The sequence below is a fragment of the Aulonocara sp. 'chitande type north' Nkhata Bay genome, linkage group LG18 (assembly GCF_057382095.1).
Source record: "Aulonocara sp. 'chitande type north' Nkhata Bay isolate Kocher_YH1m ecotype deep benthic linkage group LG18, A_spYH_male_GT1.1, whole genome shotgun sequence".
Classification (NCBI taxonomy): domain Eukaryota; kingdom Metazoa; phylum Chordata; class Actinopteri; order Cichliformes; family Cichlidae; genus Aulonocara; species Aulonocara sp. 'chitande type north' Nkhata Bay.
Window position 1 is genome coordinate 14,256,796 of NC_141361.1, and position 18,786 is coordinate 14,275,581.

An 18,786-nucleotide genomic window follows, 5' to 3' on the forward strand; every position below is an offset into this window, starting at 1 on the left:
TGTCCGGTCACGTCTGCTGCACAGAGTCCAAATTAAAAGCCTGTGATTTCTGCTAAATGATTACATTATATACTTCACAATGGCACCTTTTTAAAAGCCTTAATATATTCCAGAAACTTCAAAGACACTGTAGATGTAAATTTTAAATGTGTAAAGCAGTTGCTGGTTTAAATGCCACTCTGTATGCAGTGGATCAGGGTTGTGCTGCTGTCTGACCCAGACATTCAAAATCAATTAAGTAGATAATATGAGAATAGAGAGCCATGACATGCGCTGGTGTCAGGAATCACTGTGATAAGCTTACCTACCTGCCACCTGCCTCCAGATCATTCAATATAGCATCAGCCGTGGGGTCAACGGGGACTGCAGATATCCAGTCATGCATTAAACGATGTATTTAGGTGCTACGTTAACTTTAGTATTTGTCAGAGAACCTAAAGGTAGAACATCCAAATAGACTTAAAATAAAGAAAAAACTGCAGTGTAATAAAAATGTAATAGTGCTTTGTAGATGTACTTCTTTCTTTCCAGTGAGGCATCGTGGCCAGTAGCTGGTAGTTAAAACCTGGCTGCTTAGTCTGCACCAGGAGGCACCTTACAAAGCCTGTAGAAGTGCAGTAATGATGTGTGACATTTTATGTTTTGCATCTGCTTCCTGTCAAAGCACTCGCTGTGTACACACACTTACAACCACTCAGAAATCGGAGGGTACCTCATTAAACATAAACGTGTCATTATACAGTTAATTTAAAAGCAGCAGTGATAGGAATTTCAATCTTAAATGTACTTGAAGATAATGCAGCACGTAACTGAGCTAGACTAACAATATCATGCACACATTGGATCATATACTGGGTCTGTTTACAGCCATGTTTCATATGTTACATACAACAATTTTAGTTATAGTATGCAAGGCTATAAACAGACACTTTTCATAGAGTCAGTCACTATTTGTAAATGTTGTAGTTGAGATACATTTTCTGCACACTTACTCAGATTCTGCAGAGTAACATGTTACTTTCACATTAGTCTAATTCATGTGACCTCACTAACTGATAGGTCTACAGAAATCTTCAAATTCTTCACATTGACTTATTTAAGTAAAACACTGCTGAAATACTGTTCACAGCAGCAGTGTTCTGGGTTTGGGTACATAAACGCCCTTCTGTCTGGGGTTTGCATGACCTTACATGATTGTGTGGGTTTTCTCCAGTTAATATGATACAGTAGGTAAAACAAAGAAAACAGCACAGTGTATCTACGAGATGTGTAACATTAACAGGTTTTGTTTTGGACTGTGGGAGGAAGTCGGAGTAAACCCACGCAGACATGGGCAGAACATTCAAACTCCACACAGAAAGATCCCGGCTAGATTTGAACCCAGGACCTTTTTGCTGTGACGGTGCTAATTACTGCACCACCGGACTGCTCCCAACCGTCTTCACATTTAGATTTATTGGTGGTTCAGACTTTTCACAGTTAACCAAACAGTGATTTCATATCTACAGATTGTTTCTTAACTTTACGTCAGCAAGACTCTGCTAAGTTTGTGTGAAGTGTTTCTGTAATGCTGCCTTTTTGGTGCAGATCAGATAGTGTCACTGTGATTTGTTGGCTGTGACTTCTTACCCGTCACAAATGATAACAGCTGCTGTGTTTTTCCAACTCACTTCCAGCTTTAAAAACACTTATTTTTTAGGTAGAGTGTAAGATGAAATCAGTGCGACAATCCTGCTATTTAATCAGCGTTGTCACTGTATTACCCCCCATGACGACCCAACTTCAGTGTAAACCGGCCCGTGTGATTTCATGCTGTCTTGCAAACATCAAAGTGAGACGCTTATGTGTCTCCTGTCTACCTTTTACTAATGATTAAACATCTCCTGCTGAGTCTCTCTCAGCCTCCTGATTTATGAAGTAACTCCAGAGAAGTTTTGGCTATTGATGTGAGAGACATAGTGGAAATGAATCCGCACAGCTGCCAGCAGCTGGTTGTGTTCATCTGTGAGTCAGATGTAGATTGGCACCAGGACTGACTGATGGTTTTGCTTTTTTGTGTTTGACCTGGTTACTGAAATTCTGGTTGAATGTTGCTTGACCAAAACGTGGATAATAACAAATCTGTGGATAATAACAAATGTGAAGAAAACTACATTTCCTTCACATTTGGTAGGGTGATTAGCATAATCTATATTAATCTGTTGTATGTTTGTGTGTTTCTTTCTCAGGTTGTTGAAGACACAGTCACTGGAGTGGTTTTACACTAATGTGAAGAAACGCTTCAAGAGGTTTGGCAGCGCCAAAGTGCTGAAGACTCTTTACAGGAAGCACCTGGCAGAACACAGTGCGCTTTCAGAGCTAACAGGTAAACTACTTCTGCTGCGTTAGATGCTTAAGATTCTCAGTTAGGAAACCGTTCCCAGCTCTTACTTCACTAAAACCTCACATATGATTGGCTCGTTTCATAACAGCTTGCTGTAGGGAGAATCTACTCTGATGAGAAATTAGTGTGCTCGCTCAAAGTTGTCTTGATTTTTGCTGTTTCATATCTCAAAGCAGTGGAGAACATGAACTTGGGAAGAGGGTGAAAGAGGATTAAGCTCTTGGCTTTCATCCCACATTACTCTGGCAAATCACTCAGGCTGTTGCTACACTTCAAGTCTATTAATGTTTGTTTGCTTCTTTCATATCTTCACTCAGCAGGGACTCAGTGCTGCTGTATGTGTGCAGGTTTTATGATCCACTGTTCAAAAGTGTTTACAGACGTAGATGTGAACATGACGGTGCAGTTACAAGCACAGTTTAAGTTAACTCGAATCAGTGGATCACTTTTTAATTTGTTTTCCTCTGTTTTTGGCCTCAGAATTTGTGTAATTTAAAGCTGCAGTGATCAACGTTTTTATATTTATAATCTCTGGTCTTTAATTATTGTTATTAATAGGTGTAATGTGTATTGCCGACAGTAGATGTTCTTTAATTGATGTTAGCGCAGGGCCAGTTATGGTTCTTGTCAGTTTTTTCTTTGTAATGTGTGATCCTGAAGCTTGTGTGAGATTTGTGCAGCAATGAAACATTTCCTCTAAAAACCTTTCAGCACATCTCACTGATTCGACAGCTTTGTGGTGGGCTTGAATTTCTGAGGGATGAAAGTCATGCTAGACAGAATCTTTGCACTGCATCAGCAAATCATCTGTGAACAGTGCACCTCGCGCTCCCTGATGACTAATATCAGTGTTGGGTCCAGCTGTTTTGAGACGGCAGCTCTTTAGCCCTTTACTTTTTTAGGGATGGACCTGGTTCTAGATTAGAGGAGTTTGTTCTCAGAGGAATTTGATTCGAAAGATTTTCTTTGAAAAGTTCATTATGAACTTCAAACATTGCAATATCTTTTCCTAAAAGTTTTGTTTTTACACGAGATCTTTCAGTTTTAACCTGTTTCTACTTCAGTGACAGTAAGAAAAAAAGGCTTTGAGCTTTTCTTTAATGAAAGCAAAGTCAGTGTAGAAGAAGCTTTTTGTGTCTTCACAGCTAAATGAGAAGCTGTCACACTGAAAACGTTTTGGTTCAGACACAGAGAGCTTTGAATAAATGTGTTCCTAGTGACATATGCTCAGGCATCTAGGTCTAGTCAGTGACAAAGCACCAGAGCATCTGTGAAACACTGGTTCAGAGTGTGATCTGATTGAACCGACAAGGGATTTCAGAGAATTATGTGTGTTGTGTGGAGGAGAGGTCACCTGCTGCAGATAATGCAGAGCTCTGACCCTGGTGGGAGGAGGACTGATGTGGGCTGGCGTTAGGCCGTCGCTCCTCTGATGTATAGCTTTTTTTTATTCTCTGCACACGCACTCTTTAGCACTCTGTTTCTTCCGTTTTTGTACTTTAATGACAGACCAGCACTGAAAACTAAACTCTCCATCCAGTTGCAAAATGCGATCGACTCAGCGTGACTCATGATGTTACTTTGCATATGAATAATGCGTATGACATGAATAGCATCAGAACTAGCGGAGCTGACATTTGAGAACTAAATGCTGTGTGATCCTGAACCTTGTGTGAGATTTGTGCAGCAATGAAACATTTCCCCTCAAGACCTTTCAACACAGTCCACTGATTCAACAAAGCCTGGAGACATTCTCCTCTGAACAGAGACGCAAAGGAACAAAGTGGCCCTGAGGAGCAGAGGAAGTGAGGCGAACTCATATATATGATTTACTCAAGGCTTTGTATAGTACAGACATACAGGCGTTTTATTATCATCTAAACTAGTGATTACTGTTGTGATTCATCATTTGAGAATTCTGAAACTAGTTTTTTCCACGAACAGTCAAATCCTGATGATAACTATGATTATAAAATAAATACATCTACAAATCTTTACAACTGTTGTTGTAATTTTGGTGTGACATCACTTTTTTTTTTTAATTGTTCAGTTTTTTAGTTTGCTGCTGTAAACATGGAGAACAAATGGCATCCTCAGTGTTAAAGATTACTTATATAAGCATACTAACAAGTCAAAAAACATTGTGGGCATAATGATGATTATTAGGATTCTGCTAGCTTTAGCATTTAGCTCTAAGTCCTGCTAGCACGTTAAAGATATCTAAGACTGTAAAATAATAGGTTAGCTTTAGTACTGATTTAATTTTCATTTTAATTCAATTTCAATTAACTTTTATTTACATAGCTCCAAATCAGCCCCAGCAAACAGATGACTACCTATGGCCAAGCACTTAGCAACAGTGGGAAGGAAAAACTCCCTTTAAACAGGAAGAAACCTGGCAGAACTGGGCTAAATCTTCCGCTAGCGGTTGAAAGTGATTAGACGAACACAGGACAAAACACACCATGGAAGAGAAATTAACAATAACTCTTTGATCAGTTAGCTGTTTAACAAATACTCTTTCAAGAAAATGATAAAAGGATGGTTTGAGATTGGCCTATAATTAGGCCAGTTGACAGCCGGGTCGAGTGATGGCTTTTTAAATGATGGTTTAATATATAATGTGTAGATTAATCATACGATTGAAAAATTAATAATGGTAGGACTTCTCTGAGCAGTTTTGCAGGAATAGGGTCTAAAAGACACGTTGATGGTTTGGAGGAAGTGTATATTGAAGTTACGTAAATATTAGTAGTACTGAAAGTAGCTGTATATAATAATGAGTCTGTAAGGTGGTTAGAAATGTTTTCTCTCTAATGGTTTCAGTTTTACTTTTGAAGGAATTCATAAATTCATTGGAAGTTGTGGTTAAAGGAATTTATTGGATTTCTGTAAGATCTAAAGGTAGAATAGATGTAGGTTAATGTTATTCAAATCAATGGAATATACTCTGCCATTCATGATACACGGGAGAAGTACTTTCTGCTGCAGAGTTCATATTCTCATGCATGCCTCTGTCAGCTCGCCTTCCCGAGAGATTCATGGCGCCTTCAGGGTTACAGTGACCTCCAGCTGCTGTTCTGGTCATACTTCTAATCGCATGCATCTGTTATGACACAGATGTCTGCAGACATACACGAGGCGTCACTAGAACAAAATCCCTTTTCCTGCAAATAAAACACAAAAAAAATCCTCAGGTTGTCTCTATTTCAGGATATTTCACATCAAGCTTGTCTCTGGAGTTTTAACCAGTGGAGTAAAGTGCTTGCTTCATTTAAAAAATCTAAACAGTTCATATTACTTAAGTGCTCTTTGGCCTTTTAAATGAATTGAAGTGACCCCGTGTACTCAGCTGTACCCTTGAACCGGGCCCTGCTGTGCACAGATCGGCTGGTAATGCCATGCATGAGGAAACTAATGCACTTATATAACCACAAATGGCTGCATTGTTGCATGAATATTTAAATGATGTGAAAAGAGCTCAGAGCTTAAGAGCTGCAAGGGGAAACTATGTAGAGAGTGACTGAGTGCTCTCTACTGAGCAGTTACTGACATTAAAATCAGATTATGTATTTCAAATATCGGTCAGAGATACTGTTGATAAGTTTGTGTAGTTATATCTGTTTACACCATAGATGTATTACCAGCAAATGTAGTGAGGAAACAAGTAATCAAACCAAGCGAAAAACATGGTAGAGTGTCATTTTTATCAAAACTTACACTTAATAAATCAAAAATTAAGCTCTCATACAGGAAAGAACATCTCACTGGAGACAGCACAGCTGAGGTTTAGGTATTTGCAATGAAAACTGTTCTTGTCATAATAAAATATCAAAATTAATTCTCATAATTGCACAAATGTAGTTTCCATAACGCAATTTAAAAAATGACAGTGACCAAAAAGATGCTCCTTCATCTCTTTAATGCTTCATCTTATTTAAAGGTTATTCCCGTGATCAGGTTCCAGGATAAAAAGGTTAATCCCACGTGGAAGTCTTTTCACGTTCATGTAAACATGTGTGTGTCTGCAGAGGGCAGCGCCTATGAGGAGAGCATCTGCAATGAGGACAGCGTCTGCGGGAGCGACTCAACGTTTTACAGACAAACTGAAGGTGCAGACACATTTAATTATGACTTCACTGATGCTTGATTGTACTGTACACCTGCTGTTGTAATTACACATGCATACACTTGGACTTTCACATATCAAAAGTATGACACTTTGTGGTGGCATAAATGCTTTATTTAATGTACAAAAGTTACAGATTTTCCCCAGTTCAGCTTTCTCCCAGTAACTAGCTAAGATAAACGTTAAACTAATTAGTTTCAGTTTTTGTTTGTTAGCAATGAAGTAAAAAAAAAAAAGACCTGCCATTCAAGTTTTGCTTACAGTTCTAAATGTAATTGGTTTTAGTTGTATATCTGGTATTTGTAAAATACTGAAGTGCCAAAGTAACTTTAAGTACAGGGGTCAGTTAACTCATCAGTGAGCCCTTTGGAGCTGTGCGCCTTTAAGTCCCAGCGTAGCTCTGTTTTCCTCAATTTTTGAGGTTGGGCAAGTGCAAATTTAACAATCTGCACCACAATATTATAACATCAACTTTTATATTGAAGATAATAAAGCTGAATTTGGGTTTGCAGGGAAATATTTGCTTTCTTGCGAAGAGTATTAAGATGCACAAAGGTGGATTTTGTTAACTTAACACAGTTCAGATGATTATCTTGTGTTACTCTGCAAGAAACCAATATGTATTGTATTGCAATGTTGGCTTATTTTTTTAGCCCTTCCTGGAGCATCAGTTTTAGGCCTATTAATTTTATGTTTCTTGATTTAATCTCTTATGGAGTGAATTTAATAGCTTAAACAGAGGTGTTATGGTGCTACATGTTTTATTCATTTAGCTCCATGATAATAATGAAGTTCCAGCCAGGCCAGAAATCCAGAAATTTAATGGAAAAACGGCGCTTGGCAACTTTGTGTTTATATACTATAAGAATACAACTCGTTGGCAAACAGATTGAGTCCTGTATTGCAAAGACACCCATTGCAACTGGGTTGGTCTCATTGGTGCAGACAGACCCAGACAGCAAATATTTGCAAACCTTCACCAATATGAGAGTATTTGCAGTCGAATGTGAGAGCTTTTCCATCTTTTACCCAAATCAGTCAGTGAAATGCTCACCATTTATTTGCCATACATCAGATTTGGCTACTCGAACATTTGGCCTTTTTCTCCTGATTGGTCATCCATTTCCTGTTAAAGTGAATTTCAACAAGAAAAAGATATTTCCCAATATCCAGGTCAAACATAATCCTCTCATGATTCCACATGAATCCATATTTGTTCCCATGCTGACTTTCATGTAATGCTTTATAGCAGAAGAATTGAGTAGTTTTATGATCTTAGCTGTAATCTTTTGGCGCAGGTTCCTATTGCATCTCAAACAACCATGTCAGTCTGTTCTCTTCTGTGTCCTGCCTTGCTCTCATTTGTCATCACGCGCATAGTTCTCTGCGCTAACAGGATGAGTGACGGCAAACATGAATGAAAAGCTGCTTTGGGCTGGTGGTCATGTCTCAGTCTGCAGAAACTGGGACTGAATGCAGACAGATGCATGTCTTTAAAAGTGAACTGAACTGAAAACTGCTCCTTCTTTATAAAATTTTGCAGAGTAAACAATGTAAACAATTGTTTGATCCAAAAGTCCTTCAAATAACAACAAAACACGTGATTGTTATTTTCGCATTTAGAGCACAGCATGGCAGAGACGCTCACTGTGGCCAGGCGGGTGGCAGAGGAGGCCATAGACGAGGCCATTTACAAGGCTGAATTTGACACTTCCAATCAGGTTATTCATGTTTTTCCTCTCATACAAATAGTTGCTTATTGTTCGAACCTTTATCGACCCATACAGTCTTCTACTGGAAATGCTACATTATGTTGGAGATTATCCTCAATCTGCACTTTGATAAATAGCCTCTAGAGACCTTACATGAAGTTTCTTTTTAATCTGACTATTCTGTTTTTTTATTTTCTTTCAGTCAGATTAAGTTAAACCATCAGGATTATGCTTCAGTCCAAAACTCAGATGGTTTAATACTACAGTATAAGACAATGGCAGGGCGATTGCTATCTTTGTGTAACACTTCCAGCTCTTCAAAAATCACAGACGCTCAGAAAGATTGGCTTTTCACGATTTATTCCTGCAGAAGACATAAAACACACTCAACAGGTGTCTTCTGATGGTACCAGCAATTGTAGCTCCCTCACAGTGCAAACGCGCGCTGTCTTAACAGACTTACAATTAACCTTTTAATAAAGAAAAGGTGGAAAATAATAACTTCTCTCATTTTACACTCTGTCATACTGAGCTTGTATACAAAAGAAATCTTATGACTAATAAAATACATTTCACAATCGTATAAAACAGAATAACAGGATAACATAAGTATCACCAACTAAACATTTCCCTCTAGTGGTCAAATTAACAATAGCGCATTACATCTTCACTTGCTTGTGCTTTACAGACAAAATGGCTGTTAACAAGCTCACGTACCTGCAGAAGACATAAAACACACTCAACAGGTGTCTTCTGATGGTACCAGCAATTGTAGCTCCTACAATGTAAAACATCACAAAAAGCACAGAAAAACGGTAAATCCAAACACATTTCCTGCTATGCGCAGCAACCACTAGGGGGCTGACAAAGACTAACTGCCAAAGAGCATAAATACGGCAGAAACACTATTTAACAGCAACCCGCCTTTGTTTCAGTTACACAGAAACTTTCTAACATCAATATGAACCTATATACATCGACATGTACAACTTATGTAACAACATTCACACCAGAAACCATAAAAATGCCAGAGCCTTTCATTACAGGACTTTGCGCTGTGAGGAGCGGAAGCCTTAGCAGCTTCTAAACGTTAGAGTGAGATCCGGTTTCTGGGTTTTCAAAATAAAATACAATAAAAAAAAATGATAAAATTCACACTTAAAATGATAATTAAGAACAGGTAAGTGCATGTTTTTCATATGTATTTAGAGGAGGCCATAGACGAGGCCATTTCCAAGGCTGAATTTGACACTTCCAATCAGGTTATTCATGTTTTTCCTCTCATACAAATAGTTGCTTATTGTTCGAACCTCTATCGACCCATACAGTCTTCTACTGGAAATGCTACATTATGTTGGAGATTATCCTCAATCTGCACTTTGATAAATAGCCTCTAGAGACCTTACATGAAGTTTATTTTTAATCTGACTATTCTGTTTTTTTATTTTCTTTCAGTCAGATTAAGTTAAACCATCAGGATTATGCTTCAGTCCAAAACTCAGATGGTTTAATACTACAGTATAAGACAATGGCAGGGCGATTGCTATCTTTGCTCATAGCTGTATGTAAAATGTGGCCACTCCATGAAATAACCCGAGGAGGTCATGATGTGAATCCTCGATCTGAATGCTTTTGCTGATGTGTTTTGGCTGAGTGACCCTTGTATGGTTATAACTTGTCAATCACAAGGAGGGACTGCCATGAAACCGCATTCTTTTCTTTTCTAACTTGAATCATAATTTAAAAAATTGTATTCAGTAAGCCTTGAACCCAGTATGTACGACCATAAAGCCATGAGGTTGGGTCGTTAAAGAGGTCATAGCTGAAAGGACATTTTTCCTAAATTTCTTTGTTTCAACCATAGTCAGCACCCCCTGTTGGTCTTTTGAAAGAATGCAGGTTGAAAGTATTTTCTTAAACAAAGTTCATCTAATATCTGCATACCTTTTTAACTCAACTGAAAACGATTTGCTCATTCACATGAAACCCCAGTAACATGCTAGCCTTTAAAATGTTATACTTTTTCATATAGGGGGAATTATTTTGGTTTAATTCATCACTTGACCTTTCTAACTTAGATTTCTGATGCTGCATCTTTAAAAACACAGTTATGTTAGAAAAGATTTACTTCTTACTAATCTCTCAAAGTATGCTAAAGCTTTTGGATGCAGCACAGCAAACATGTATATGTAGTGTATATTCAGAGGAGTAATCAGCTTAGAGTGTTTGTTTGCGGCGATTAATAGCTTTTTTATTTGTGTTTACAACAGGAGAAGCAGAATGAAGCACGCTATCTGCGGGAGCACAGAGGAGAGCTCATTGAGGAACTGGCCAAAACCATTGTGCAAAAAGTAAAAAACATAAGAACAATAATTTAGCATGTGAAGGCCTCTTCAAACCTTCCAGTATTAGAAAGGAGTTAATTATTTAATTTTATTTATTTTTTCATCTGCAGAGTACTGAGCTGTTTGCAGCACTAATCCTAGTCTCTGTTTATGTAAGATCATTAGTAGGAGAAAGACTTTGGCTGAGATGAGAGCAGAATATGATCAAGACTTGGCCCTTGAACGCAACACTGACCTTCATCATCAACATCAGTCCCCCTCTGATCAAGCGTCCAGCTCACAGAAACATCAACCAAGCCTCTGGGTAAAAATAAATAAATCAGAAACACGTTTTGTGATCCAATAACTTTACCTTTGTGAATAATTGGTGGGAAATAACTCAAGTAATGTATTTGTATTTATTCTTAATGAGTAAACCAGTTTGCTTAGAAGACGTTAAAGCTCCAGGAGCACATGTAGTATGAAGAACAAGTTACATTTAAAAATCTCTTTTGTTGGTACCACCCAGGCTGTGTTTTTAAAAAAAAGAATATTTGGTACTTAGAGTCTGTTCTGTGATGATCCTGATGAAGGCCATGGGCCAAAATGAGTTAGTCAAGTAAAAAGGTTGTTCTTCATATGATAAATGTTGCTGGACCTTTAGGTTCTTCTTCACACGCACATCAGAAGCAGCTGAACAGTAAGTCATCAGTTCTTCTTTCACTGAAACAAAGGATGACATGATCATTTCTGTTTCCACATGCTGACCTCTGCTGGTTGAACTATTCAACAAGGAACCTTTATATTATCATCAGTTTATAGAAATAAAAGATCAATTCAAATATCACCAAATTATTTTTTTCTAATTTTGCAATGACTTTTATCTTTTTCCCCAGAGGTCACAATCTGCTTTCTCACTGTTGGACAATGACCTTCCGGGCCTTATAGAAGACTCCCCGCAGACATTACAGAAGGAAGGAGCTGGGTCGGCTTGGAAGAGTGTAGACCGGCTGGATAACGCTGGTAAGATCCTCAAAAACTCAACAAGTATGTTAAACTCACAGTTGTAAATTGGATTATTTTATGTATATTTTTCTCCTCACACTGTTTATGATTGAATGTATTACCATAAAAAGTTGGAACAGGTTCATTACATATGATATACACAACATGCGTGCTCCTGTAACTGGAACAACATGATTTAAGTGACAGGTAAACAATGCTACAGTCTCCCAATTTTAAGGAAAACGGTCCACATTTGCATCAGCATTTAATGCTTTTTTTCATACTTTATCTCTTTTCAAAGTTTTCATACAAACTGGCTTCATATCCAAATTTTCTCTGCCTTGTTGGGGAACTGCTAGCTGTAATGTCACGCTCTCAGTTCTAGTTAAAGGTGTGGTAGGTAATACTTGTGTGGGTGTTTTTGTTGCATCGTTATATGCCTCGTTTGGCACACTGCTCCCTGCTTCTCTGCGTGATATCTGCGTCCTTGTGTGTGTATGTGCATGTCTGTGTAAATGCGTCTATGCGTCGGTGTGTCCGCAGTGCTGAAGAGCCCTGATGGGAACTGGATTGCCCTGCAGAGCGCCCAGCTGTCTCGTCCCAGCCTACTCACTAAAAGGAAGAGCCTGGTCTACAGCGCTTTGGAGAGGGAGTCCGGAGTGGTGTCAGCCTACGAAGGTCTGGGCTCAGACAACGAAAGCAGACCAGAGCCTGACAGCTCCTGGGGTGCCGTCCTCAAGGAGATCCACAGGAAGATGACGGACTCTAACTTTCACCTGCCTGACGCCGGCGACAGCATCCCATCGCCACTAACGGGCGAGCGAGGCAGCCAAGATGGTCTGTTTTCAGACTCTGAGGGGAACTGGAAGCCTAAAAAACCTCTCATGGCTCTCTTAAAGCGGAAGGTGCCGGCAGAGATCATCAGACCTTCGTCATCCCACAGGACAAACATCATCGATGTGAACTTTAACCTGGAGGGAGCAGGAGGGAATCAGGGAGAGACGAAGGTGACAAAAATGAGGAAGTCACGGAAGAGGAGAAAGAGTAAAAAAGAAAAGGTGGCTTCTTCTCCTGTGTCGGTAAGAAAGAAATACAGATGAAAGGACACTGGACTATCCAGCTGAGTCATTCAAGGACCTTTAAACATGCAAAGCTGCCAGCTTTTGCTCTGAAACTTGTCTAATTTCTGCAGTTGTTTGCATGGAGCTATGACGATAAAGAAATGAGATGATTACTCAGTTAACTGATAAATCAATCAGTCAAGTCTCTGTTTTTCAAGACAACAAACCCACTTCACAAATAATAGCAATGGTAAATATAATAAATTTATATTTTCTAAGTCAAACACTCTTTCTGTTTGCAGGATTTAAATCAAAATGACAACGTCCCACCACATCCTTCTGATGATGTGACCTCTGACACTCTGACGTCTGAAGCCACCACCCCTGAACCGTTTGACTCTGAGGGTAACATCACTGTAAATAAATCCAATCCAGTGGACGAGGAGCTTCAGTTAAGTCTGCAGCAGCAAGCGGCACGAGTTTCTGACTCGACCACAAGAAATGAAAAGCTTGATGAAGACGGAGATGATGGACAGACGAAGAAAAGGACTCAAGAAAGTACGGATGTAGAGGAGGAAGATGAGAGGCTGTGGAAAATGGAGATCGATTTGGATGAAAGGAGAATGGAGGATGAGGAAGAGAAAGAAATGGATGAAGAGATGAAATACAGATTTTACAGGCTTGTTGCACAGTCCAGACTCTCATACTTTTCGTCTACTGAAGATAACCTCGACAGAAGTGAAGGAGAGTGGGAAAGAGAGAACGATGAAGATATGGAGGAGGAAGATAAAGAGCAAGATGAGAAAAAGCCAAAAGGACTGACTTACAAAATATGTCAGTTGGAAAAACAAGTCAGAGCTTCACAGTTCTCATCCACAGAGGACGAGCTGGACAAAGTTGGCATAGAAGAAAAGGAAAAGGGAGAGGAAGAGGACGAGGACGAGGAGGAGCTGGTGGTGAAAGTGTGTAGATTAGTTAATCAAGTCAGTGCCTCCGAGTTTTCATCTACAGAGGACGAGTTGGACAGAGTGAGCAGAGAAGGAGACGAGACGATGGACGAAGAGTCTCTGTGGAAACTGCCAGCAGAGGAAGCAGCACAGCTACGTGATTTGGTCAGTTTAGTGAGGGCTTCTCAGTTTTCTTCCACTGAGGATGAGCTGGATAGAATTGGAGAGAATGAGGGAGAAATGGAGGAGGAGATGAAACAAGGAGAAACTGAGAACAGCATTGAGATGGAAGAGCTTTGGGAGAGAGCAGATAGGGAGAGGACAGAGTCCATTGGAGACCTGGACGTGAACATGTTTGAGTTAATGGCTGATACTGAGAAAACAATGAGAGAGGGCAGGGATGGAAAAGTAATACATGAGGATGCTTTTTACAATCAGATACAAGTCGAGGCTGTCCAGCATGAGGAAAATGAGAGAGCGGAAAATAAAGATTGCACGGTGGAGAGGGTAACAGTGGATGAAACAATAGCCAAGGGGCACTTAGGCGCTGAAAAAGTAGAAGTTTTCAAAGGAAATGAGAGTGAAAACGACTCAGAGAAAAGACAAGAGATTAACTTAAAAACAGGGGTGGAAGCACAGGGAAGCGACTTACAGCAAAAGAATTGGCTTGAGGCAAAGTGGCCCGACCAAGACAGAGAAGACAAGTTTCAGAAAGAAAGCAAAGAAAGCGAGAAAAAGAGGCAATCTTTAGAGGACAGCGATGAAGAATTCGACAGAATAATCAGCAGCATGTTGTTAATGACTTTGGGCGACATGGACGTAGAACCAATAATGGATAATGTCGGAGGAAGAAACAAAGAGCTAAAGGATGAAGATGAAAGCAGTGATCAAGGAGGAGAGAAAGGAGAAAAGGTTGGACAAAGCACAGACGCTTCAGAGGAGACGGGACATCTTTCAAAGGAGTCTCAAAGTCAAAGAGGCCACCAGAGGTCTGAGTCAGAGGTGAGAAAACATCCCGAGGAAAATAGAAGTGAGGAAACTGAAGGAGATATTTCTGCAAAACGGGAGAACACAGACAAGGCAGGCAGAGATGTAAATGAGCAGAAAGAAAGTGAAAAAAGTTTGGTTAAAGAAAAACCTGCAGCTTTGACATTTACCAAGACATTTGAGACAAGTGAAGCTACCATGATGTGTGAAAGAACAGAAGAGGACACGGAGGAAAAAGAGGATGGAAGAGAAAGTCTGGCAGCAGAGCGGCAAGCACTGGAGACATGGGGAGATACTGCAGACATGGAGAAGACAGACATGAAGGAAGTCAAAGACAAAAGTGCAGACATCATGGAAGAAAGCAGCACTTTGTCTCTGCCCGAGGGTTTACTGTCAGCAGAGGAGATTCAGAATGTAAGCACTCAAGCTGTGAGACCATTTCAGAAGCTTTTTTCTGACACTTATTTCCTACTAACACTCTGCTGGGTAAAGTGAGCCTATGTACCTTAGAACAAAACAAACACACACATGCACATTTCACCAGTTACAAATGAAAAGGTCAGTTCATAAGAAATAAAACACAGGATTCATTATTTCTATCAGTGCTACAAGATTACACATAATCCTGCATCAGACATAGTCTGTCCCAATAACCAGATTTATTAAAGACCCTCCAAAGAATGTATAATCGTGCTAATGAGTCTGCATGGTGTGTTTTATTTGCCAGAGGGTCCCTGATTAATTCCTGGCTGGCCAAACCTTTATTCTATTTTCTGTCTGCCGTAAAGAAAACAAACGTTTGTGTAAACCTGCTTTACATAACTTCCTGCTTCATCGCTGTTTTCCTCTCACTTCCTAAAAGTTTTCCGTTCATTTGAGCTCAAGTGTTTATATTCAGTCCAACAGGCCTGTGCTAAAATTTCATTTACAAACTTTGCCCCCTTTAAGAGTTTGATTACAGAAGAAGTCTTGATTTGTGTTATTACAGCTTATAGTGCTTCCTGCTGTATTGGACTAGATTATAATAACATAATAAAACAATACTGACGATGCGAAATGCAGAGTTTATGATAGAGCTGTAAGAGCCGACACCCCAGTAGAGCTCTCTACGAGTTTAGGTTCTCCTGTGTCTCCTTTACTTGCAATATATCACTTTAAAGTCCAGTGCAAACTCCCTAAAAATCATTTGTTTTGAACGCAACTAACTTCTGTCTGATGCTTCTTTCTCCTCTGTGTGCTTCGTTTCCTCCTGCGCTGTGTGAGCTGTAGGGTAGAGACATGGAGCTTTACAAAACAATAGAGTTTATGTCGACTCTGTTGGAGCAGGTGAGAATGAACTTTGTTTTGGTTGAAGATGGGTACTCAGATTAGTTTTTGTTTTTTAATATTTTTCCATGTTTGTCATGCATAACTTATTTTTCAACATGTCATCAATGTTACCCCCCCCAAAAAAGAAAATCCATAATATTAATGATTTACTAGCTTTTATAGCTGATTACCATCCACTGTGACTGAAGTCCCTCCTCCTGAAATGCATTTGAATTCATTCATGCATCTGGATGTTTTTATTTTGAACTTTATTTAGAGCAGTAAGTGGAGTGGCACTGCATTTCATTAATCTGAGTCCAGGCTAACGTTAGAGCGTTAATATCCCAGTATGACCTAAAAAAAACATCAGGATGTGGAGGAAATTCAAACTGCAAGCTTTAAAATCCTTCACACTGAATTCCTATATTTTGGTCACCTGGGTATGAACAGTTGTTCTATTGCACTCTTACTTGTTTTTCTAATTTAAATGAAAATAAAGGTATCCTTAATCACACTGCCAGGAGATGTCAGTATTTAGAGTAACACCCGTCTCTGTTTGTGTGCTGTAGAGATACTCAGCCGTGTCCCTGCGCAGCATCACTACTGAGATGCTGAAGGTGCTGAACGCCACTGAAGACCTGCTGCAGGGTGTGGAGGGAGGAGAAAACACCCCACCCCCATCCACCTCCCTGCCCCCCAACACTGACCCCAAAAAACTGGACCAGCAGTTCTCCAGACTGGAGGAAAACGTGAGTTCAGTTTAAAGATATTCTACATCACATGTAGCACGGTTAGCTCTTGTTTTGAAGATGCAGCATTTTAATTTAGGCTTTAAAAGGATCCGCTAAGTATAATTAAATATTACCATAAATCTTTCAACAAACATTAAAAAGAAACAAAGCCAACTGAATAATAAGTTACTTTGGCTGCTTCCTTTTTCCCTTACATTTACCCTGCTTCAATTTCTCTCTCAATAACTCAGTGACGTGACAGCTTGTTTTAATAGTTTCACTTTATTCACTAGATTTTCAATTGCTATTGAGATAATTTATTAAAATCATTATTTTTAATAATTTTCAGTTGAGTCCATCAAATAATTAACACATAAAAATTGTGGTTAATGTAGCTGTTATTCCATCATGCATTGTTTTTGTTTTTTGTTTTATTTTGTTTCACACATGGTACAGCAGTAATTCATTTCCTATACACAACCTTTCTTTCAATTAAAGTAACATGAAAAGGAGCAGGAAGAAGAATAAATTCTGATTGACACTTGCCCCCTATCTGTGATAATACAAGTAGGCACTTACAGCCAAAAATACACTCTGACACTATTCTGCACACAACACAACACAACACAACAAAACAAACAGAACAATATACTCAACAATGAGCAATACCACTAAATATCAAACTAAAAGGATCATTCTTTCTACAATTTCTGTTATTTTCAGCTTCTTCATATCGGTTTATCATTTTATTCTTATAGCAGATTTTAAATTGAGAAACATTTGTACAACCCTTAAAATGATCATGGAGAGAATTCCAGTTTCTTATGCCTATGACTGTTGGACACATTTGGCTTTGTGTGGTTCAAGCAAACCGGTGCTTAAAATAAAACTTCCTTCTGCTGTCCCCATTTTCTGAACACAATACAAATAAACTTTGTAACTTAAGAGGTAGTGTTTTATTTTTCGCCCTAAACATAATAGTTAAAGTCTGTAATTTCACTATATCGTCTAGTTTTAATAATTTAGATTTTATAAACAAATTATTAGTGTGTTCTCTATATTTAACATTATGCATAATTCAAAGTGCTCTCTTCTGTAATAAATATAATGGTTTCATATTAGTCACATATGTATTCCCCCATACTTCAACACAATAACTCAGATAGGGTAGAAATAATGAAGAATATAATATTCGCATTGCCTTGTAATCTAATATATACCTAACATTACCCAGGATATAAATACTTTTAGCCAACTTTTTATTTTTAACATGTTGTTTAATTTTTTTTTAACATCCTGTTAAAGTTTATAACCAAAAACCTTTATGATTATCTAACTGTTCAATAATATAATAATGTGGAACTAGTGAAACTTGTTTTTCATTATTACAGTTATAATTATAGTTATAAATGAGCACATAAATGAGCAAATATGGCCTAATGACATTATTGTGAAGATGAGTATTAAACAAAATCGTCTGCAAAAATGTGTTAAAATGCAGCAAAATCTCCAAAATAAGTGCTTATTTCACTTATCCTTGTTCCATCACTGCAAGCTGCTATTTCCTGTTTTGTGCAATTTTAGTAGTTTTAGAGAAATAAAGTTCAAACGAACGCAGGTTTCAAAAACACTTAAACTTGATTTTTTTTTAAATGTGCTGCAGGTGTACGTGGCAGCAGGATCAGTGTACAGTCTGGAGGCTGAGCTGAGTGACCTGGAGGAGTGTGCCCGGGGAATCTGCAGCTCCACGTCTGACATGGAGTTGTCCTTCCTGGAGGAGCAGGTGGCAGCAGCAGCTGCCAAGGTACAACAATCTGAACTGCAGGTAGGTCGTGGTTGGATTTCTAGTAAAATATGTAAATAGAAGGAGAGATTTTGATTGACAGATATTTGGACGGTATTTCCTTTAAAAAAAGACATAAAAACATAAAAATTACACCAACAGATTAAAATGAAAAACAATTCAAATATTGAACAGTGCTGTTTTGTTTGTTAAAAACACAAAATCATTTTAATCCTTTCTCTGCGTCTGCTGTAGATCTGTGACATCTCAGCAAGGATCGCTGCTCTGAAGAATGCCGGTCTCAATGTGGACACACAGTCGCGCTTGATCAAGAGCAGGACTATTCCAGTTATGGTACAGTATCTGTTTACACTAACACACTGCAGTGAGTCCATCAGAACAGGAAGTCAAACTTT

The 18,786-nt window shown here is 38.8% G+C and overlaps 1 protein-coding gene across 5 annotated transcripts in view; it reads left to right on the forward strand.

Moving 5' to 3' along the window:
• The window catches only part of LOC147308178 (uncharacterized), a 33,478-nt gene that overhangs the window by 11,796 nt on the left and 2,896 nt on the right, over positions 1–18,786 (forward strand). For 2 of the 5 annotated variants that reach the window (XM_086270805.1, XM_086270806.1), the window contains exons 4-15: positions 2,229–2,365; positions 6,415–6,495; positions 8,136–8,233; positions 10,495–10,575; positions 10,727–10,873; positions 11,445–11,571; positions 12,097–12,632; positions 12,917–14,962; positions 15,818–15,874; positions 16,426–16,605; positions 18,251–18,412; positions 18,626–18,724. In XM_086270805.1, coding sequence (XP_086126931.1) covers positions 2,229–2,365; positions 6,415–6,495; positions 8,136–8,233; positions 10,495–10,575; positions 10,727–10,873; positions 11,445–11,571; positions 12,097–12,632; positions 12,917–14,962; positions 15,818–15,874; positions 16,426–16,605; positions 18,251–18,412; positions 18,626–18,724 — 3,751 coding nt within the window. Of the gene's footprint in view, positions 1–2,228; positions 2,366–6,414; positions 6,496–8,135; positions 8,234–9,310; positions 9,487–10,494; positions 10,576–10,726; positions 10,874–11,444; positions 11,572–12,096; positions 12,633–12,916; positions 14,963–15,817; positions 15,875–16,425; positions 16,606–18,250; positions 18,413–18,625; positions 18,725–18,786 lie in introns of those variants that run through there. The other 3 variants (XM_086270808.1, XM_086270809.1, XM_086270810.1) reach the window with 3 other exon arrangements.